The sequence below is a fragment of the Nuphar pumila genome, chromosome 5 (assembly GCF_984573655.1).
Source record: "Nuphar pumila chromosome 5, dmNupPumi1.hap1.1, whole genome shotgun sequence".
Lineage (NCBI taxonomy): Eukaryota > Viridiplantae > Streptophyta > Magnoliopsida > Nymphaeales > Nymphaeaceae > Nuphar > Nuphar pumila.
In genome coordinates this window covers 22,236,453-22,261,011 of record NC_143253.1, presented here as the reverse complement: position 1 = coordinate 22,261,011, position 24,559 = coordinate 22,236,453, and the positions used below count along the sequence as shown (strand labels likewise).

General features: G+C 35.6%; 1 protein-coding gene across 1 annotated transcript; it reads left to right on the top strand.

The window, feature by feature from the left end:
• The first annotated feature begins 443 nt into the window (after positions 1-443).
• On the top strand, positions 444-6,849 carry LOC149837089 (Pentatricopeptide repeat (PPR) superfamily protein). The gene is made up of 4 exons (XM_090007966.1): positions 444-3,428; positions 3,519-3,581; positions 6,052-6,469; positions 6,590-6,849. The coding sequence occupies exon 1, from the start codon at positions 502-504 to the stop codon at positions 3,253-3,255; it is 2,754 nt and encodes a 917-aa protein (XP_089864092.1). The 5' UTR covers positions 444-501; the 3' UTR covers positions 3,256-3,428; positions 3,519-3,581; positions 6,052-6,469; positions 6,590-6,849.
• The last annotated feature ends 17,710 nt before the right edge of the window (positions 6,850-24,559 follow it).

The window sequence follows — 24,559 nt, the reverse complement described above, 5'->3', positions numbered from 1 at the left end:
TGATCCGAAAAGGTCCCGCAATTTTTAGTTCAATCTGGACCTTCCATTAGATAATGGACGGCTGAGATGAATGAGGCCAGCCACTATAGTTTTACCCTGGCCCTAAACCGGCCTGCACACACGCACCTCTCTTTCTCTCTCTCTCTCTCTCTCTCTATGTCAAGAAACTCTTCCCGGATTCTCTTGTACTGCTCTTCAGTAAATAAATCACCCGTTAATCTTCCCTCGCTCTTCTTCTTCTTCAGGTTCTCTTCTTCTTCCTCTTCGTCTTCTACTCACCACATTCAAGCTTCTGCTTCCATTTTGAAAAATGGGTCGACACACACCGTCGAAAACCTCAACGAATTCCTACTTTCTCTCTCTAGAAAGCACGATTTCATTGCGGTTCTCGACATTTATCGCAAATGGGTAGCTCAAGAACTGCCATTAAACAGTCACACAGCTTCAATTCTAACGCGGGCTCTACTGAAAACGGGCAGTTTCGAAGAAGCAGAGGATTTCATGGTGGCCAAGATGGAGAGTTTAGGGTTCTCTCCTTCCATTGGTATGTGCAGTTCTTTGATTCATGGCCTTTGTAGAATTGGTGAACCAGACAGAGCTATGGTCTTTATGAAGAATCACATGATCCCTAGAGGAATTCTGCCCAATAGTTTCTGTTTCGGTTTGTTGATTGATTCTTTCATGAGCCGTCGAGAGGCGAGATCCGTAATTGATGCTTTTGATGAGATTGCTAAGAAAGGTCTTCCTATTGATAATGCTGTATTTAGCTCAGTTTTGTCTTGTTGTTGTAAGCTTGGAAAACCAGAATTGGCGGTGGAGTTTTATGAAAATTTGGTTGGTATTGGAGTTAGGCCTAACTTAGTTACATATACTGCAGTTGTCAATGCATTTTGTAAGTTAGGGAGGATGAAGGAGGTTGGGGAATTGGTTAGGAGTATGGAAGAGGAGAAATTGGTGTTTGATCGTATCTTTTATACTTGCTGGGCTTGTGGGTACCTTCAAGAGGGTGCTTTAGATTTGATGGAGGCGTTTCGGAAACATAAAGAAATGATAGCTTTAGGGATCAAGCCTGATGTGATCAGCTATACTGTTCTGATAGATGGGTTTTGTAAACTGGGGGATGTGGAGAGAGCTGTAGGTTTCTTGCATGAGATGTTTGAGAATGGTTTGAAACCAAGTTTAGTGACTTACACCGTGATCATTCGTGGATTTTGCCAGAAGGGTAAATTGGATGAGGCATTTGATTTATTCAGTAGTCTGGAAGAGTTTGGACTGCAAGCCGATGAAGTTTGTTATACAACTCTGATAGATGGGTTGTGTACAAAGGGGGATTTGGATCAGGTGTTCTGCTTGCTCGAGGAAATGGAGATGAAGCAAATTCCAGCTACACTTGTTACTTATAACGTTGTCATGAATGGGTTGTGTAAGATTCATAGAACTCAAAGAGCTGATGAAATTTTAAAGGGCATAGGAAATGGCGATGTTTTTACATATAGCACAATTTTACATGGATATTGCAAGGAGAAAAATGTGGAAGGTGTGATGGAGACAATGCAGAAAATGGATCAAACTGATCTTTCTTTGGACTTAATATTATTTAATGTACTCATTAAAGCCTTGTGCATGGTGGGCAAACTTGGAGAGGCTGATAAGCTCTTTAAGCAATTGTCTGTGATGGGTCTTGTTGCTGATTCTATTACTTATTGTGTTCTTGTTAATGGGTTTTGCAAGGGAGGATGGATTCATGAGGCGATTACAGTATTCAATGATTACAAACAGTCTACATTGGCCCTTACCACCACAAACTATAATTGTATGATTGGAGGGTTATGCAAGGAAGGAATGTTATCTTTGGCAGTTCAAATATTTGCTGAATTACTTAAAATAGGTGTAGTTCCTGATGCTCTTACCTATATGTCATTGATAAAAGCACATTGGAAGGAAGGCAAAACTGAGGATGTTTTCAAGATTCTTCGGTGCATGGAAGAGTTAGACATTGAGGAGCAGGCCTCTGTCTGCAATAGCATGCTTATTTGGTTTTGTAAGCAGGGCTTGTTCCAAAAAGCATGCAAAGTATGCCAGGTAATGAGAAAGAAATGCTTCACTGTAACTAGAAATAACTACTATTCAATCATCAAAGGACTTATGCGCATTAGGGACCACAAAAATGTCCAGCAATTGTTGAATGGTTATCTCAAAGAGTATGGGATTCTTGACCCAAAACTGTGTGGTGCTCTAGTTATTTACTTGTGCAAAAAAGGTGTCAAAGAAGCTCTATCATTTCTCAACAGGGTGAGGGAGGTTGGTGTACAGGCTAATGTTTCATCGTTAATCCTTAGTAATCTAATAAAAGAAGGTAGAACTCAAGATGCATATGCACTTGTCAGGGAAACTGAGGGTAGAGAAATGATGATGGATGTCTTTGCTTATTCTAAAGTAATTTATGGTCTTTGCAAGGAAGGTCTCTTTGAAAAGGCTTTGGAACTTTGTGCAAGCATGGGAAAGAAGGGGATTTATCCAAACATTGTCATATACAATTCAATAATTTGTGGTCTTTGCCAAGAGGGTTGTTTAGTTGAAGCCTTTCGGTTATTCGATTCTTTGGAAAAAAACAATGTATTTCCCACAATTATTACTTATTCTTCTCTCATATCTTCTTTATCTAGAGAAGGGCTTATACAAGATGCACACCAGTTGTTTAGAAATATGATCAATAAGGGTTTGACCCCAAACATTTTCATCTACAACTTATTGATAAATGGTTATTCTAGATTAGGAATGTTGGAGGAAGCCTTGGAACTGATTCTTGATTTGGGGAGTAGCACCATTCAGCCTGATTCTTTCACTGTCAGTGCACTGATTAATGGATTCGGCCGAAGAGGAAATATGGAAGGTGCACTAAGGATTTTTGATGAGTTTAAATTGAAAGGAGTCATACCTGATTTCTTTGGTTACATGGTTCTTGCCAAGGGCTTATGTGCTACTGGTAGGATGGAAGAAGCAAGGACTGTTTTGGTGGATATGCTTGATAGCCGGTGGATGATGAACCTGTTACAGGAATCATGTCTTGATCTTGATGTAGATTCTTTTGCTAGTCGTTTAGCAATCTTATGTGAGGAGGGAAGTATTAAGGAAGCAGTAAATGTACTAAGGGAAATGGAGTCCTTGATTTTGACATTTGGCCGGTCAAGCAGTAGAAATGGGCCAAAAAACTTTGGATGGATGTACAGCAAGACTGCTTCATATGAATTATGAGATATTGAGATGTATGATCCAGGCAGATCCAATACTCGTCATTTGGTTTTCACTTCACTTGAGTTTGCATATGACCATTTCAGATTGATTGATGAACTTGAAAGCAATTGATCTAAGGAGATTGGCTTGCACAGTAATTGCATTCTCAAGGGGAGCAGTATGGAGTTAATGAGGTAGCTCAAACAATACTTCTCCAAATTTGAAATGTTGATTATTATAGTTTCTTATTGGGAAGTGAGGCAGCTCAGCACTTTTTGATGCAGGTCTTCTTATCTCTATCTTTTCGAAAGAGGATGCCTTTTATGAACAATCCTGTGTTATATGAGGTATGTCCCTTATCATGTCAGGTTGTTGTCTTAAGATCTCTTAATCTTGTACTCTATCTGCTTGTTTAATTAATCAACTACTTATTCTCCATGAAATGTTGCTAGAATTTGATAGCTGTATGAGCAATATCTCAGTTGCATTTATCTTATAGTTGAGCTCCCTACATAGACTAATCTCAAGTTGAATACATATAGAATAGACCATGTGTTACATCTTGTGTGGGAAATACATCATGCATATGCCTTCAACAATCACTTTTTTTCTCAAACAAAGACTTAGGTAATTATGTTGGAAGATGTTAATATGAACTATTGGTTCTCTTGAATAAGCCACTTGGTAGTAAGTTTGCTGTACGATGATTAGCAGACAGATGTTAATGGTGTTTGGAGCCAAGAACTTCCTTTTTGGCTGAGGTGCAGTCTATATGACTTGATCAACCCAACCAACCCAGTACAACTTGTAAACAGCTTGGAGGACCTGTTTTGATCATCGATTAGGAATTTTGCGTGTAATGTTGAATGTCCTGGTGATCATGGGGTTATTTATTGACAAAAAAGTATGACAGATATCTCATTAATTTTGTGTCAGAGATGCAATATTGTATAAATCTCACAAAGTTGATCGTGTCAGAGATGCAATCTTTGACAAATTTCCAACGGTGCATTTTCCAAAACCGAAAGTTTTCCAAAGCCAAAAAAGACCTTTCTATGTCAGCATGTTTGAACATGGTTTTTGTTTCTTGCTGTTTTGCCTCGAGTGAATTTTGTTAGAAGGAGCTAATGTGGCTGCTGTGGTGTAACCTGGATATTGACAGTCAACTGTTGTTTTGCTTGGATCCTTCGGTGTTGGTATGCATGGGATTTATTATCAAATGAATATCTTTGAAAACAATTCTATGAATCATGTGTGTTATTTTATATTAAAAGCATGAAGGTTTTGCCAGATATTATTTTTAAAAATTGGGTTATTAGCCAAAATGCACCCACTTTTTTTCTCTAATTCAAATTTATACCTGAAAAATCTTATAAATCAAACGCATACCTAGTTTTCCTTTCAGCTATCTAAATGCATGTCCACCTACCCGTCCTCACTTTAACCATGGTTAATGATTAATAAATTTAAATTTAAAACTTTACCAACTTTATCCTCATTAAAATTTTCTCTTTACCTATTTTACCATCTCTCTCTCTCTCTCAAAATTTCTTAACTCCATGCCTCCAAAATTTACTCATCATATTTTAACCATTGTATATTCATTCTTGCCATATCCACAAGAGAGAAAGAGAAAGAAAGAAGGGCAGGTTGTTGACTTAACTATTTTATGGAATGTGTGCATGGTTTTTCGAGATGGGTTCTACGTTTATAATGTTTAAATCTTGTTCTCCCTCTATGACTGAAATGTTGAGGCTGCTTGTGTTCTACTCACATTCTTTGCAGCTTTTCTTTTGGATGCTTTGAAGATTCCTGTTTTATCTCTATGGTTTCTCATGATCAGACTATTCGGATTCTTCAAGTTTCTCATGCATCTTTCTCTTGTACAAGGTCTATTGGTTGGTTCAGTTGCATCTTTTTTTTTTGGGGGGGGAGGGGGGGGGGCTGATTCTAAGATTAGTAGTCAAAAGCGCTAGCTGCCATCTAGGCGCTAGGCCCCCTAAAAGGCCTAGTCTTTCACCTAAGCAGGACTAGCTGGCCTAGTCGGGACTGAAAAGGAAAAGTTAAGGCAAGTAGAAAATTTACAATAAATTGCTAGATTTAATTGAAAATGTATATTCAGTATTTACTTTTTTGGGCAGTTTTCATCACATATATGGACAGGCTTTATGAAGTGAGCCCATCATGGCGATTTCATGATTGTTATTTAAAAAAAATTCAATTTCAAGCTTGATTTTTGTCTTTTGCATGCTTGGATGTATATGATGAAAATGAAGTCTACTCGTTACCAGTTATTTCACACGGATACTCCATTTTGTCTCCCATACTGTATCCCTTTATATGTTAGCCATATTGGAAATTTCATAAGAATAGCCGTATCCACAGCTGTATCCATGTGACATTGAGACCAGAAACTAGTATGTCTCATTGATTTTCTGTTAAATTCTGCTAAGATAGATCATTAGGTCAATTTATACTAAGTGTTAACAGTGATTATCTCCGGTTCAACCGGCACCATACTAGCACCTGTTTGGCATAAAATTGAAGGGGTGGTGCTTCAATGATGGGTGATGAGTCTGGTGACATCCCAAGTTTCTGGCTAGTCCCATGCTTAATGGTACACACACTCGCATACACACACTCACATACACACATTCACATACACGCATGCTTAATGTAGTAAGGGTGTTTTTCTTTATCTTTTATTATCCTTTTCTCTTGGTTTTCAGATTTCAGGATGACATGCTTAATATGCGGTAAGTGTGCTTTTCTTTATCATTTTTTTAAAATCCTTTTCTCTTTGCTCTCGAATTTCAGGATGACATATAAGTACTGGAGATCATGGAAGCAATACAAGCTAGAAGCCACCTGGTTAAGCAGTAGAAATGAAGCCCTACCTGCTGATTTTACAGAAGTAGAATCTTACCATTCTTCTGCTTAAAAGTTTGATTTGTTATTGTAGAAGTATTCAACTGGATGGTTGCTTCTCTTAGAGGCACATTAGCGGATCAAAGTGACCATTGATGCAGATATTGAAAGAGCTTTCGGTATAATGATCAGAGAACTAGTATGAGTTCTTAGTGGAGATACATGGAAAGTGGGATAGGCTCCAGGATGTCCAGAACAACAAACCATGCGCTAGGACATTGTTTCCCAGGGGCAGACATGGCTAAACCTTTTTCCAGATGTGGTTTTTAACTTGCTTTTTGGAATGACCATATTGTGACTTGAACCGGTACTTCTTTAACTCACTGTCTTACCTTTTGAATTGTTCAAATATAGCTTTTGAAGATGGTGTTCGGATAGTGCAACAGGGGTATCAACTAATTCATCTTTTTGTGTCATACTAATGCAGGATATCTGAGATGCTATTATTCAGGACATATCAAGGTTCAACCAGAGTGTAGAACATACAAGAACTTAGGCTATTAATAAGCCATTGTTCGTAACAGGCCTTACTCTAAAAGTTTGCAATGGAAATTGTCTCAAAATCCATTTTTCAGTTAGTTCATGCAACAATTTGTGATCGTTTTCGCGTTTATGACGCCAAAGTGTTCCTCAGTACTGCTGTTACATTTGTAGCTTTGTTATACATATTTGACAAAGATGCAATTATTTGGTGAAATGAGCTTCGTGGAAACAGAACACTCTCAAGAGTTCAGTTGGTAACAGGTCCATTCATGGCTGTAATCACTAATTGCTCCAATAAAATGTGCATGAACTGGCCTTTCTCAATATTTCGTTATCTTTTTTTTTTTATGATGAGGAACCTTCGTCGAAGCCAAGGGAAAATCCCAGGTGGGGCCCCACGACCAACTTGCTTTATGTGGCCCACCTCTAAAAGCTACGAACACACCTATGCACCAGTGGGGTTTGATCCAGTGTCTTCAACTCAATGTCTTCACAGCCATCCTTATTGGCCACACGGGCGCTGTGGTAATATTTTGTTATCATGACAACTAATTTTTAACTACCTATTAACCTTCAGGATGACTTCATGAAATGTGAGACCAATATTTTCAGTGGATTAAGTGTTTCCTGCTCATCTGAATCTGCATATTCTGCTGTCGTGTTAATAGGAGATTCAACTCCAAAGTTCACCTTTTCAGGCTTATCATGGGATGCATGTCATGGAGCAGTGTGAACTGTAAGTGCTGCGATAAAAATTGGATCACTCTAAGTTCATGTTGTATGAGTTCATAGTTCAGATGTGAATCATAGGATTCATGGTGATGTTTACCAGGCATTTATGAAGGAGATAACAATAGTTGCAGAAGATGTGGTTTTTTACGGCTCTTTTTCCTACAAGAGATCTTGGGCCACCAACGAGGAGAAACATCCCTCCAAAGTTGTGACCACACAAAGTGTGTGCACCCTTTAGCAAACTCGCACATACACAAACATAGATTATGCACAAGGTTCTATTAAGATAAAAAAAAGCTTACCAACGGGCTCCGCAGGGTTGGTAGGAGCTGTCAGTGCACGTCTCGTTGTGGTGGGACATTGCAGGTTCAAACCCCAGTGGTACGTCGAATAATAGCGGGTGGGGGTCTGCCTAACCCCAGCTTGCCTTAAAAAAAAAAGATTGCAAAAGCTGAATTACTGGAACATGGAAACTCATGGTGATCAACTTGTCAAAACTGAGACAAACATGAGAATTCATTGCATAGATCAAATGCAAACAGAGGCCCTCAAAGTTTGAATTAGTGCCAGATTAAGTCAAAATAATTTCACTGTCACTTTTCCTAACGATTTCTGAAAGGTAAAGATACCAGTGATTTAACCAACTCTTCAACCACAAATTTTCTATTTGCCGTCATATTTTGTAACATTCTATGATTCGCGTTTCTCTAGTGTAAGTTGTAGTCAATATAACAAACGATTGTTTCTTTTTATTTTAACTTAAGCATTGCCCACGCTTCAGATTTCTGAAGATATAGAATTGTAGATGACATTGGAAACAAGTTACACTAGAGATTAAAATCAAATTGAAGAAGAAAAGAAAACATAAAAACCTCAAAATGTTTTTGAAAAAAATCATTTTCACTGTATATGTTCTTTAAAATAACAACATCCAAATATTTTTATAAAAAAATTAGAGGTTTCAAGCTTTCCAACCAAACAAAAATCACTTCAATCCTATAATAATGGAGTAAAAAGTTCTAGCTAAAACAAGTTGAACTTTATGAAAAAAACCTGTTTTGAAAAGTAAGAAACAAATGCATTTTTGACCACTCAAATTGCAAAAATTTATTTTTTATTTAAAAAACATTTATTAGATGAAGATGTTAGCTTTCTAATGCACCAAACCGTGCATTGATATGATGCATGGTTTGAGAGATATGATCGAAATACCCAGACCATGTGGCCTCCTTTGCTGACAAGCATGCCTGGCAGCAATACTGGGTATTGCCGCTAGGAACATGGCGGCAATGCTGTGTATTGCAGCCAAGGGCTGGCGGCAGTACTGCGTTTTTCTTCCAGGGCTTGGCGGCATTGAGGTTGACAGCAATACCCCTGTGGGGCATGTGGGTCTCATTTTAAGAGGTTTGGGGTGAATAAGAAGAGCTCATTTTATTATTCCGTTGTCCCTTCGGTATAATAAGAAGAGCGCGTAAAGCTCTCTCTTCATGGGTTTTTGAGTGAGAATTTTCTCTCAATTCCCAAATCTCTCTCTCTATATATATATATATATACATATACATAAAAGAGAGCGAAAGAGTAGAGTGTAGGTGCGTGATTGCGATACATGCTTGATGGGTTTTTCTGCTCTTCTGGTATTTTGTTCGCAGTTCTAACCCCATAAATGTGTTGGCATAGTCTATTTATAAGGAATACATACTTGTATAATGTATTTTCGATGAAAAAAATAATATTTGGAGCTTCAAAAATTTACAAAGATTTTAGACCATTGATTTTTCAAACCCGATAAAACCCACCCATGTGTCAGAATGGAACACTTCAAGAGTCAATCCCTATAAAATTAAGTACATAAATCATTGCAAGCACCGTTCAAGCACCTACGCGCTACTCTCTCTCTCTCTCTCTTATATATATATATATATATATATATATATATATATATATATATATATATATATATATATATATATATATATATATATATATATATATATATATATACTTTGAAATGTTGCCTAAGCTCAGAATTAAAGATCAACATATGTAGCCTTTGCATCCAGGGAGGGCCCCCGATGCAATCTCTAAACTCTTTCAATTTCCATCTAAATTTCCCATTTTCTTGTTTTTCTTGGAATATTTTTTCAAGGTTTTACTTTCTTGGGAGTCTGAGTCAACCATTAGTGGGAGACGTCTCAGCATTGCTCCTAACTCGCATCATGACTCAAACTAAGGGTGGATCAGGTGCAACCACGTTGCACACCAAAAGTGTGTATCTGGGATACAACCTGTCAGTTGTGGGGCCTAACTGTAGGGATGTCAAAGGGTCGGATGTAATTAACCTGACATCCGACGATTAGTCAAGTTCAGTAACCAGATTCAGATCCGATTAATAATCGGATTCAGGTTCAGTATTCATTTTTACATTCAAACCTGAATCCGAATCTGACTAAAACCAAACCCGATTAAGTGTAAGTATTGGGTTTTACGCTAGTCAGATCCGGATTCAGTTTTATCTAATTCCATTTGAATCTGAATCTGAAACCAAACACAATTAGGTCATACCCAATTGAGTCAGACTCGATAACGCCTAGATCCAACCCATTTACATCCTTGCCTAACTATGACATGGAGGCATGCAAGTGCAAATGGACACTTTTAGCGTGCAATGTGATTGCACCTGATCCACCCTCAAATTTACTCTGCGAGAGGGAAGGTCAGGTATGGGTTGGCTAATGCTTGAAATAATACTATCTGACTTTTGAAAAGTGGGACTGCTTCTGTATTTGAACTGAATTATATAGTAGATTCCTTGACTCAATTAAGAGGCACTTGAGAGCCTTGGATATGAGGTCTAAGGATTTCAAGTGACATGGGGCATGATTTGCAAACTTTTGTACGTGCATTAAATGCGACTTTTTGTATGTATAAAAGCTTTGTTTCGCATTTGAGAATCATTTTGCATAACATTAAGATTTCTTATCGAGGGTTTTATGGTTCCCAACATGTTTCCCTTAATAAGATTTTTTGATGAGGTGCTACTGATCTTGTCTAATATCCATCTCGTGATAACACATCATCGGTGGTGAGATTTTTCAATAAGGACAAGTTTTGCTCCTTGTAACAGTTGAATGAGTTATTTTTTCAAACAATGGCATAAATCAATTATTTTCTGAAACAATGGCTTGAATAAGTTATTTTCTGAAACAATGACATTGTTCTCAAGTTATTTTTGCATATTTAATGACATGTTCTATTTTTTGTTTAATACAATTTTATGTGTGTCTCATTTGCCCATTTTTTTTTCTTAATTTGGTATGTCGCTATTATTAAATTTGGTTGTTTATCTTCTAGTTATCCTGTATTATAAAGATAACGATGAAAAAATAGCATTATTCTCAAGTCATTTTTATATTTTAATAGCTTATTCTATTTTTTTAATTATATTCAATTTTACGTGAGTTTGCCCTTTGCCTACCTATTTACATCTATTCTTGAATTTGCTTGTGTAGGAAATTATTCATCTTGTATTATAAAGATGAGTGAAGAAAGTGTCATGGAAGGATATGTATGTTTTACAAATAGGTTTATTAAAATTTCTCTGTTTACCATAAACCTTCTGTAATATACTTTAAGTTGCTCTTTCTTGAATACTATTTTTTTTTTAAACAATGCCTATTTGGTTGATGATTCACACTACGAGAGAAGTTTGATAAGTGGATAGATAGAGAACCTACTCAATGGCCAAGAGCATGGGTTTTCAATATAATTCATAAGAAATGCAGCATTAGTAAGATAAGATTGAGATTATTTGGATCAAATAAGAAGCCTCAGATCACACTGAAAAAGGTGGCTTCTATAAGAAAAATTCTTATAGAAAAAAGGTTAATGTGTTTGTGTTCACATTCATGTCTCTCATCCAAGAAACATTTAAATAGGATGCTAGTAAACAATCAGTGGGTAAGAAGTGTAAGGAGTCTATGACTTTTGATTCCCCGTTCATTGCTAATATGTAGACCCTACTCAAGGAAACATGAGAGGGAGAAGGTAGACACCATGAGAGTGGAAAAGGTAGATGAGTAATCTCAACAAAGAGAGGAGGCCAAGGCTGAGGTGGAGGAGACAAAAGATCTATTTCAAGCAAAAAAAGAGGCATATGGTGAAGTAGAGAGTGAGAGTGTTGGTGGTGAGAGAGTAGACAAGGATTCTCAACAAAGGAAGGAGGTTGAAATAGAGGAGAGGGTGGAGATGGAGGATGGCCAAATTAAGGTGAATGATGACAATGATAAGAGGGTAGAAAATGGGAAGGGGGGAGATCATCCCATAAAGGAGGAAGTGTATGCTCCTACGAAGAGGTCACAATGGGTAACAAGTTTCAGTGCTCGTGCATGTACTTTTTAAATTTGTTGATGTATATGCAACAATGAATCAATTATTTATTGATGTATGCAGTTATAACTAGTAAAATAAAATGAATCAATTTTAATGTTATATTTAATCATTAAATTATTATATGTAAGTGTGTGTGAAGCATGTTTGTAAGAGAACTAAATATATATTGTAATTTATTATCATGTATTCAATAATTGATATATATATATATGCAATAATAAATCAATTATTTGTTAATGTGTGTAATTATAAATATTAAACTAAAATAAATCAATTTTAATGTTATATTCAATGATTAAATTGTGATACATGAATTATGTTAATCATATTTGTAAGAGAATCAGTTATATATTATAATTCATGATCATGTATTCAATGATTGATATGTATGCAATAGTTGATCAATTATTTGTTGATGTGTGCATTTGTAACTAGTAAAGTAAAATGAATGAATTTTAATGTTATATTCAATGATTAAATTATGATATATGAGTTTGTATGAAATATGTTTGTAAGAAAACTAGTTATATAGTGCAATTAATTATCATATACTCAATAAATGATGTGTATGCAATAGTGGATCGATTATTTGTTGACTTATGCAATTGTAACTAGTAAACAAAATTGATCAATTTTATTGTTAAATTCAATGATTAAATAATAATATGTAACTAATTTCATGCAAATTCTATTATTATTATAGGATTTGCAACCACAAATAGCAAATGATCTATAGTGTTTGACATAGCGGTTTTATTAGTTCAAAGTACACAAGTGATTTGTAACGCTATCGAAGGAGCAAAATGATCAACTAGATCAAATGCACTTTTAAGGATTTCTAGAGGTTGCACCATAGATTATTGGTCTTGGTCTTGTCGATTCAATGATATAATTTTGGAATCCAGCTACAAACACTTTTCAGTTCCCTGAATTTGAGCAAATTTTCACCTTGAAAGACATATGGCACATGTCACAAGATTAAAGTGCCATCGAAAGCCAATAAATGTACCATGGTTTGAAAACTTCAAGTATAAATGTGAAGTTTTATTGAGAACAATAGACAATGCATTTGAAGGTAATAGGCTTAAGCTATCATAGTTGAGGTGGACGTATGCTGAAGGAAAAGTTGTCCTGTGCGGGAGGGAAGGGCAGTCACAATCTAGTCAAGGAGAAACTTGTACAAATACATGAAAAACTGGAAACATTTTCTATCAAGTGAAAAACTCTTTTCACATCATATGGGAGATGTACTTATCACAGTTAAGGGTGTCAACCGTCGGGTTTGGTTGGGACCCAGGTGGAACCAGACTTAGACCAGATTTAAGGTATGGTATCGGGTCTAGACCTTAGTCTAACCGGGTCTACTATAAGAGAAACCATATTCAATAAGAACTACAAAAAAGAGACTCAAACTATACCCAGTAAAACAATAATAATTTTTATCATTTTAACATTGAAAAACTGTGGGTCTTAATCGAAACTCGAGTCAGGCCCATGTCTAATATAAAATTTCACAAACTATACCCGATCCATATATTAAGCAGACCTTCGAGACTGGACCCAAAACTTAATCAGGTCTTATTTGTTACCATACCCTATGGTTTGGTCTGGGTAAACTCGACCCGTTGACACCCCTAATCACAGTGACATGCCCAAATGGGCCTATGTCACGGATGACACACACAAACATGAAGTCCAATATGTTTTCGGGCTCGACTCATTGATGACAGTCTTCAAAACAAGCTGGGGTTAGGCAGACACCTACCAGATATCTCTCAAGCCCCATGTGGGGGCAGGATTCGAAGCTGGGCCTTCAACTTGGCACAGGACCCTGCTTAACACATGGGATACCACCTCGGCGGTAAAATGCGTTAGACTTGTTTATGCTGTCTCTAAAATCTATTTTGACAAAAAATACCCCTAAAAACAGAAGAGCCTTTTGCTGTTTGTGAGGGGTCTTAACTGGTTCACCCAGAGAGAGAGAGAGAGAGAGAGAGAGAGAGAGAGAGAGAGAGAGAGAGAGAGAGAGAGTTGCTCTCATCTCACTTAATAGATATTACAAAAATTCTTTTATAAGTGGGTAGTATAAAATATTTTATATTAAATCTATTATGTTGATATAAAATGTTTTTATAAGTATTTATTACAAAACACAAAAAGAGTTTTTTTAATTTTAATAAACAAGACAATATATTTTACGTCAATATAAAACACTTTATAATATATATATATATATATATATATATATATATATATATATATATATATATATATATATTGTCGAATCAGTGTCACATTTATGAGTTACGTATATATATACCTACTCTCATAACATTCCCAAACATTTCTTGCACATTTCTTAAATTAAAAAAAAATATTTTCATAATAGAAAAGTTGAGATACATGTGTCATTTAAAATGTTTAATTAATTTGTTTGAAAAACTTATATATTTTTACATACTTTTAATATTAAGAAGGATGTAATATATTTGATAAAACAAAGAAATCCCAAGTTTAATATAACCCAATTATCCTTAACTCATTTTGTTAACGATATATCCCAGATCCATATGCAAGGAAAGAAGATTCAACAAGAATGTCAAGATCGAGACTCAAAAAGAGTACATGTCAATCTAATGTAACGTCAGATGATATGAGAATGAGTACAGTGAATTACCATTTTGTTGACAGAGAAAGCTAGGGTTAGGCAGACCGGCCCCTATTGGGATTCGAACTTGCAATGTCCTAGCACAAGGTGGAGTACACTAACTGCTCCTGCCAGACAAGTGGATCTCCCTTGGCAGAGAAAATCAATATCTTATAAAAACGGGAAATGCAATTTTTTAAATCCTTTCATTGTCCAAATTTTGCAAATTTTCAGCTGGAAAGGAACCTTTTTACCCTTAGCATATTTAAGAAAAAATTTACATATTTGAGAAGAAATTCACGTATTCTCAAAATTGAAAGAAAATTCATATATTAATTTGAGAGAAATTTCTCACATTTAGGAGAAAATTCAGATATTTAGATATTTATGGAGAAATTCGCATATTTGAAGGGAATTTGTTTGTGTGAAAAGTAAAAAAAGTCCTTTTACAGTAAAATTTTTATAAAATTTGAACATCGGGCAGATTTTAAAGTTTGTAGGATATTTCAAAAAACACATAATTTTTTTGCATACAGTACAATTATTTTCCGATACAAGAAAGGATCCTAATGGTCCTAAATCGAGCCAAGATCAGGTACCATCACATGGCACACTTTGAAGTGTGCCGCAACACCTGAAGCCCTTCATCTCTGACGGTCTGTCAGTTGGTGAGATCTTAGAACTTCATTGAATACAAGAAACCAGCCACTTAACTTAGATGCCCTATTCAGTCACCTTCTCCATGAAGAGTTAAGTGAAACTGAACCCTCTGATAAGCCCAGTCCTATGGCCAACCTAACCAATGTCAGTATCAAAACGTACCTGTATATATAGTTTGGCCAACGATTCAGGTGAATCGGCTGATACCGATTCTCGAGTGAATAGTTTTGAATCAGCTAAAAAATAATTAAAAAATATTATGTGTTAATCAGAACTCGATACCTGGTAAAACCATTAAAATAATATTAAAAATTAAATCATATATATATATATATATATAGAGAGAGAGAGAGAGAGAGAGAGAGAGAGGAGTGTGTCACACATAAAAGAGTAGCATTATTCACACACAAATTGGTATTCAGGTAGTATTTAAAACGCGTATCACTGATTGATAGTATATGAATAATAAGTAAAATATAAAATAGTTAATACATTTCTTAACAAGAAACAACTAAATTGGCTATATATTAACATTTCCTACATTAAAATTTCAATCATAGTTATATATCCTCATCAGTTGGTTGAAAAAGAAAAATTGCAAAACAACTTGCCATGCTTCAAGAGTTGAGTGCAAAGGAGAATTTGTAACAGATAAGAAAACCTACCAAACGCATTGGTCAATCCAATTTAGATTATGAATTGATAAAGCTCATTTAATAACGACGTTTAGGACCTTCTTAAAATAATGATGATGATGATGATGATGATGATGATGATGTTTAGGACACCCAAGTAAATGCAATCTTTAAAGATCACAAGAGCAACAAGGTCCACGATACATGCACATTTAGTCCATTTGTAACTTGTTTACACAAGCAAACTTGATTGGTTCACCATATACCTGCCCCCCAACTCTTAGCAGGTGTCAACAATAATTTCCCGCAAGGGCGTAGCATACCCGTGTGTATGTGCAGGTTCACATTTTTGTCGACATGTTTGACCCTCTTGCACTGTCATTAGTAAAAAAATGATGTTACGAACTATTGAGTCCTCAGAACTTGGTCTGGGACCCGAGACCAGCAGCTCGTTGTTCGTCTCGGCTCAAACATTGAGCTCAGCGAGTCTAGCTACAAGCCAGCTCATTTTGGTATGCTCCCAGCACCAACATGAAAAACTCAACTCATATAGTCTATATATGTATTATATACATATTATATGTGTTTTATATATTTAGCATATATATTATATATATATATAATATATTTTATATATTATCAAGCTTAAAAAATAGTTAAAAATATTTTTTTTAAAGAAAACAAGCCAGCTCTTGATCAGCTCGCCAAGCATGACTCATAACGAGCTCAGGCTTGGCTGGGTTCATGACAAGCTCACGAGTCGAGTTCGAGCTGGGGGTGTACCCGTAACGAGCTGAGCCCGATCGAACAAGCCAGGCTCGGCCAATTTACCAGCCCTACTCAGAACACATTCATGGTGTTGTAGATCTAGAAACAAGAAAGATAAAATTAACATGTAAAAATATCATGAAGGAGTAATTTACAGGAAATTTAACAAAAAACTGAATAATTTGTAACATTATGTTAGTTGATCATTGTAAAAAAAAAATTATTAAGCATATTTGATAATAAAATTTGCATAAATTAACTTGAATTAAAGTTGAATAAATGTAGGTTAGGATAAACGAGTGACATGATCAATTGTTACAGGAGAGGCTAGAAGACATTACTAGCCGAAATGATGTGTTGTCTCAAGTCTTGGATAAAGACACGCAAGGTCGAGTGCAAAGTTTTTGGATGGGCATCTCCTCTTAACACATTTTAGGCCCTTCATCATCCAGGTCATCACAAAATTATAGTTCCTTGAGGCAGAAAAACAGAGACCCGATTACTAAGGTAAATGCAATGGAGGAATACTTGGCGGTGCTCAAGGAGATGATAACTCAAATATAGAGATCTCGGATATATATTGAATCTTATAATTGTATAATCTTTTTTTATTTTAAAGGATCATTAGTTTTTATAGTGCCACTTTTAGTTTCTTAAAGGTAAACAATCTTCTGCCACTTATATGTAATGGGATTTAGACTAGTTTATTCTCAATACCATTTGGATAACTTACTTTTCCTTTGAATGCATATGATAACCACAGTGATATGCATGCCTGTCTTTATAGCTGATATTCTTTTTTACTTTGATATATGTTGTTATGATCTCAAAGATGAAAATTGATATCCAATCAAGCCACTAGGGAACTGTGTGCTAGCAGGACATTCAGCAAGCTACGACAAATCCTCTGGATAATAGCACCAATTTACATGAGCCCATTATAGTCCTGTCCTACCATCTTCCCAAAGTGTCTGTCACAAGAACCCCCATCAGCTAAACGTAATAAAAGTTTTAAGTAAAACAGCAAAGGAATTCTTGTGCTCCTAAATAAGAAACAAGTTGATGGTACATTATCTCATATCAATGATGAATCTGGATGCATATAATAAGTAAATGAACTCAAGAAGTATGAATTGGATTCTTGAACCTGGGCAAATTCAACAGTGAACCTGAAATCAACAATGAACTCTCAGGAATGTTGAATTGGATTCTTGAACATGTGCAAATTCAACAGTGAACTCAAGATGCATTCACCAACTCGATAGCATTTAACTGTTCAGCCTCTCGATCCAAACAGATCCCAATGGTGGCGTTCAGATCGAGAACCTTGTATCCATCACAGTAGGCGACTTCAATCAAGCGAAAAGGTTGTATAGGCTAGGCAGTCGCCTCAGATACACTGCTGCAACCAATTCAAATGAAACATCAAGCAGATCACATTGGTAAGGGCTTCCTTGAACACAATTACTCAAAAGTATCAAGATCGACACTGGGAATTTGTGGAGCCGTCCCGATCACTTGTAATCTCTGTTCAGAGTAGCCTGATCTGCATCTCTGCCACCCATTCTGATGCTCCTCGTAGAGAAAGATGTACAAGTAAATTATGGTTGGTTGACCTACGAGGAAGCGAACGACTACTCAAGACAGGCAAGAGGAAGAAGGCTTGAAGAAGGCAAGGCCATTAATCTTTCACTGTCTGCTCTTGGTGATGTCATTAGTGCACTCCAGAAGAAGAGAGTCCACGTACCTTACAGGTAAATACCCTGCTTTCTCTCTATAAAACCCATTGCCTCCTTTTTATGTTTTTTGCAGATTTTGTCCTCAGAAAACATTAGCCAATTTTGAACCATAAGCTTTAATTTGACAGGAACAGCAAGTTAACGCAAGTTCTCAGGGATTCTCTTGGTAATTGATAGGATTCTCTTTAAGATCTTGAAGACAGCAAATCTCGCTGAAACTTCCTCATGTCATGAAACTTTTTTACTGGAGGGGATTCAAGAACTCTAATGCTTGTTCACATCAGTCCCGAAGAAGAAGACCTCTGTGAGTGCTTGTTCAGTGGCTTTTGCGCAGCGAGTTAGAAGCATCCACCTTGGGTATAAGGAAACATCTGTAAGTTTCTCTTGTTTCTATTCTGTTTTGAGTGTAAGATGGCTAGAAGCCATTGTCACTCTATCTTCTTATGTTTCTCTGCAGTCAGTATCACCTACAGAAGAAAACTTCATGGTTAATAAGGAGAAAGAAAACAAAGTGGCTGAAATTTTATTTTTCTTTTGCAAGAGCACTAACGAAAGTTGGTCCAGGATGATCTTATTGGCATAGCTTGTTTTGCTGATTTCAACATAAAAGTGTATTGTATGGTGTGCAGGAAGTTAGAACATCAAAAGAACTTATGATGATTGAATTGCTGCAAAAGGTGAGGGACCTTGAATCAAAGTTCAAGAATATTATAAACAGAATCCAATCAACCACACATGTTCTAAATACAAAGTTTGGGCATCTTGAAAGAAACGATGTTTCCAATCTAAGAGATGTGCACCCATCTAGTGAAAAACCACAAATTGTTCTAGAGGCAGACAAACCAACTCTCACTAATGTTGTATCAGGTTCACTGTTGAATTTGCCCAGGCTCATGAAATCAACAGTGAACTCAAAATGAACTCAATGATGAATCTGTTTGTCTTAGTTGCAGTATGAATTTTTATTTATTGATATAGATAATGATTCTATCACCATACTGATGTAGAAGTTTGTTCTTTTTCTTTCTTGATTTACTGAAGACATTTGTTCACTGTTCAATTGGATGGTACATTATCTCACAAATTGTTCTAGAGGCAGATGAGCCAACTCTCAGGAATGTTGTATCAGGTTCACTGTTGAATTTACCCAGATTCATGAAATCAACAATGAACTCAATGATGAATCTGGTTGTCTTAGTTGCAGTATGAATTTTTATTCATTGCTTTAGCTTTTGCAATATTATTTGGTCATGCATGTGATGTACAGTCTAAAAGGTTCTTTAATTGCAGTATGAATTTTCATTTATTGATATAGATAATGATTCTATCACCTTACTGACGTAGAAGTTTGTTCTTTTTCTTTCTTGATTCACAGAGATAATGCACAAAGAGAGATAATGCAGAGAGAGAGAGAGAGAGCAAACATATTCCTTTTAAAGTAAACCACAAGCTATGAATACATCATTAGCTTTTTTTATTATTTATGGAAAATAATCGTACTGTCCTAAAATGATGCATTTTTTGAAATGCCTACCAATTTTCCGAAATCATTTCTATATCCAAAATTCCGATTTTCAATTATTTTAGGACATTTTTACCCTTTTCACAAGCAAACTTGCTAATGTTAATGTGATAAATATGTACGCCGTCTGAAATTCGCAATATCACAATAACAAGGAGATTCACATAAAAATTTTGTGGAGTTGATAAAATTCACATAAAAAATTACAAATACAGCTAACTTGAATCCCAACACAAGAGATTCACATTTGAAATGTGCAGATTTTTCTAAGATTAGCAAGTTTGATGCGAACCTTCTAAAATTTAAAAGTTTGAGTTCGATTGGTTCGTTCCATACATTTGCAGACATCTTAACTTTTATGCATATGACATGTAAACCTCTTTTAACTTAAAATTGCATAAACTCGGGATGTGAGTTCACAAATATATGGCATGACATTCTCAAAAGGCTGACAATCACAAATACTATATGTGAACCTCTTGTTAATGCAACACGAATCTATTTAACATGTGAATGTCTTAAAGTTTTTTTGCAAATATTCTTATCTTCGCATATTTTCTGGTTTGAGTTCATCATGTTTGCATCATACATTTGCGAACATTTGCACAAATGACTTGCAAACGTTCTTCGTATATGCTTTTACCTTAGTTACAAACCTACTAAACATTCACATATTCAACAAGCGAACTTCTCATTACCTTTTTGTGAATCTTCTCTCCCTCACTCATTACATTGTGAAGCTCTATACACTCATCAAATGTCACTTTGCATATATATATAAAAGTTGTGTTTCACATTTGAAGAATATTTTTGCATAACATTAGTATTTCTTCGCGAGGGTTTTGTGGTCTCCAACCTATTTTCCAGTGATGAACTATTGTTTTTGCCTACGCTCCATCACACACATTGGTGGCATATCATCAATGAGATTTTTAGTGTTTGATACATCATCGCCAATAAGATATTTTGGTCAGAACAAGTTTCTCTTATTCTAATGGTTGAATTAGTTATTTTTTTAATTCAATTTTATGTGAGTCTCCTTTATCTGCATTTTTTCCTTAATGTGGTAAGCATCTATCCTCGAATTTGGTTGTGTAGAAAATTGTTTATCTTGTATTATAAAGATGACGAGGAAAGAAAGTGTTATGAAGGCACCAAGCCTTAAAAAGCAGTGACAGTTGAGCCATCTATATGAAAATTACTTACAAAAAAAAGGTTGTTGAGTTTGTATCCAGTATCATGTCTCACATCCAGAAAGCACTAAAAGATGAAGGTTTTAGTGAGTAGTCAGTGGATAAAAAGTTTAAGGAGCCCATGACTCTTGATTCCTTGATCATTGTTAACCTACAGGTCTGATTAGAGAAAGCAGAAATCAATGCTACTTGCAGTGGAAATAATGAGATAGAAAGGAAGAGGGTGGACATCGTGAGGATAGAGAGGGCATAGAAGGAACTTCAACAAAGGGAGGAGTCCAAGGCTGTGATGGAGGAGAGGATGGAGAAGATGTACCTCAAGCAAATAAATAAGTCAATGCTGAGGTAAAAAGTCAAAGTATGGATAAAAAGAGGGCAGAAGAGAAATTTCAACAAAAAGAGAAGGCCAAGTCTGAAGTGAAAGAGAGGACAACGAAGAAACCTCAACAAAAAAAGGAGACCAAGGCTGAGGTGGAGGAGAGGGTGGAGAAGGGAGAAGATCTACCTCAAGCAAATAAAGATGTCAATGCTGAGGTAAAAAGTCAAAGTGTGAGTAGTGAGCAAAAAGATGAGTAACATCAACAAAGAAAGGAGACCAAGGCTGAATTGGAGAAGAAGGTGGAGAGGGAGGATAACCGAATTGAGATGGAGGATGACAATGATAAAAATGTAGAAAAGGGAGAGGGAAAAAGATTATCCGATGGAGGAGGAAATGCATGCCCTCGTGAAGAGGTCATAGCGGGTTAGAAGATTTTGTGCTCATACTGGGAAACTAACATACAAATGTGATTTATATGGTTTATTTACAAAGAAACCATTTTTCTACATCTGATTATGACATATAGACACAATTTTATGTGCTTTAAAAAATGACCTACATATAAGAAATTTTCTTGGTTTATAAGATTATTTTTTTTCAAAAGCACATAATTCAAAAGTTGGATCCTAGCACTTATACCATACTAAATTTGTCTAATGTTTAATTAGAGCAACACAATTTGTGCTTATGATTTTTAGCCCATTCAAATGTCTAGGTCGTCATAACCAAATATTACCCATATATAGTTTGCCTAAACAACCTATGAATTCTTCATACACCACCATGGCCTACAATCATCAAGAAACCCTATCTAGCAAGATTGTGGCAAAATTTACATGAGATGTATTTTTTGTCAAATTTTAATAACAATTTATTACACTTGATTACCCACATGATTGAGCTCCACTTGTCTTATAGGAGCAACTTATGAATGTTACCAAGTTATAGAACATCACCAACTTGAAGCTCATGAAGAGGTGTCTCTTGCCACAAGTTCGAAGCTAAGTGTACATACCCTTTGATGGGTGCGAGGTGTTAAGGTATCACAAATCAATCACATCATGTATTCATTCATGTTCACACACTGATGCATACATGCATGATAAACACACTCACATGACAAGAGTTAACGTGGTTCGGCTTAATGACAGCCTACGTTCATGACCAAGATTTGACTTCTCTCTCTCATGATCCTTTATGAGTGAGAAGCTCGTATTTATAATAGGATGAAACATTATACGTTGGGAGGTCTTCAACCAATTTCAACTTTCTACTATGATTAAAACTCTTTTGATTACCAAGAAGGCCAAGGCTCATGGAACCACAGATGGTACTCCTCAAGTCAATATGGTGACTGAGGTCATTGGGACCAATGTTGGGTATGTTTCTGTTAACCCTCAAATCTATCATGTTTATGAGCCAACTGAGTGGTTGGTTGACACTGGGGCTAATATGCACGTTTGTGCTGACAAGTCTATCTTTATCTCTTACCAGGCTGCTGCGGGCAGATCCGTGATAATTTTATAGCAGCAAAGGTAATGAGGATTGGATGTGTGAACCTGAAGTTTCCTTCAAGACGAGTTCTATCTCTACATAGAGTGCACCATGTGTCTATAGTTAGAAGGAATATTTTAAGTGATTCATGTCTAGTTAGAGAGGGTTATGAGTTTAACTTTATATATAATAAAGTTGTTGTTTTATATTCTATAACATTTATTGGCAAGGGGTATTTAGATGATGGTTTGTTTAAACTTCGTGTTGAACATGTTTGTAATAATAAATTAGATAATGATATTTTCATTGTCTAATATTGCTTACAATATAGAATCATATGATTTGTGGCATAATAGATTGGGTCATGTGAATTTTAATTCCGTAAAATGCATGATGAACTTAAAAATGATTCTTGAACATTACATAGATAAAGCTAAAAAGTGTAAAATTTGTGTGCAAGCAAAATAATGTAGGAAACCATTTCATACAATTGTTAGAGATTCTGAAATATTAGATTTGGTGCACACAAATATATGTGAGTTAAATGGAATGTTAACTAGAAATCATAAAAGGTATTTTATCACTTTTATAGATGATGGCACTAAATATTATTATGTGTATCTGCTAAAATCAAAAGATGAAGATTTTGATAAGTTTTTTATTTTTAAGAATGAAACAGAAACACAAACTGGTAGAAAACTTAAAAGATTGAAGACTGATAGAGGAGGAGAATATACGTCTAACAAACTTGATGAATATTGTCAATCCGTTGGCATAGTTTATGAGTTTACCGCTCCATATTCTCTTCAATCTAATGAGATTGTAAAAAGAAAAAATAGAACCTTAATTGACATAATAAATGCTCTACTTGGGAATTTTGGATTACATACCTATATGTGGAGGGATGCTCTGAATACGACTTGTCATATTCTGAATAGAGTTTTCCAGAAGCATAAGGATAGTAGCCCATTTGAACTATGAAAAAATAAGAAATCTAGCTTAAAATACCTCAAAGTGTGGGGGTGCCTTGCAAAGGTACTTATCCCAGAGCACAACAGAAAGAAGTTAGGTTCTAAAAGTGTAAATATTGTCTTTTTGGGTTATGTAAAGAACAGATATGCCTATAAGTTCTTAGTAATCAAGTCTGAGATATCTAGTATAAATATAAATTCTATTGTTGAGCTTCAAGAAGATACATTCTTTGAGGATGTATTTTTCATGAAAATTGGTGTATCTTAGAATCTTACTTCTTTAGATGTACCTTTAACTTTTGATTTCATTCCCGAACATATGAAAAGGATGACAGATGTAGGAGTTGAGTCATCTTGTTTCCACTCTGAACCAAATGAGTCTAAGGAAGTGGTTAAACTAAGAAGAAGCAAGAGACCACAGATTACCAAGAGTTTAGGAAGTGATTATATTACTTACCTTATCGAGGATGATCCTCCCACTTTCCGAGATACAATGGCTTCACCTAAAGTAAGGCATTGGAAAGAAGTCATAAAGAGTGAAATAGACTCCATTATCTCTAATGGCACTTGGGAACTGATTGACCTCCCTTGTGGTAGCTCTACTATTGGGTGCAAATGGATCTTTAAGAAGAAGTTAAAACCATATGGATCCATTGATAAGTACAAGGCTAGACTGGTTGCCAAGGGGTTCAAACAAAAGGAAGGAATATATTATTTTGACACATATTCTTCAGTTATATGGATTACCACAATTAGGGTGCTTATTGCACTGACTTCTAATTATGATCTCTCAGTTCATCAAATGGAAGTGAAGATCACATTTTTACATGGTGATCTTGAAGAAG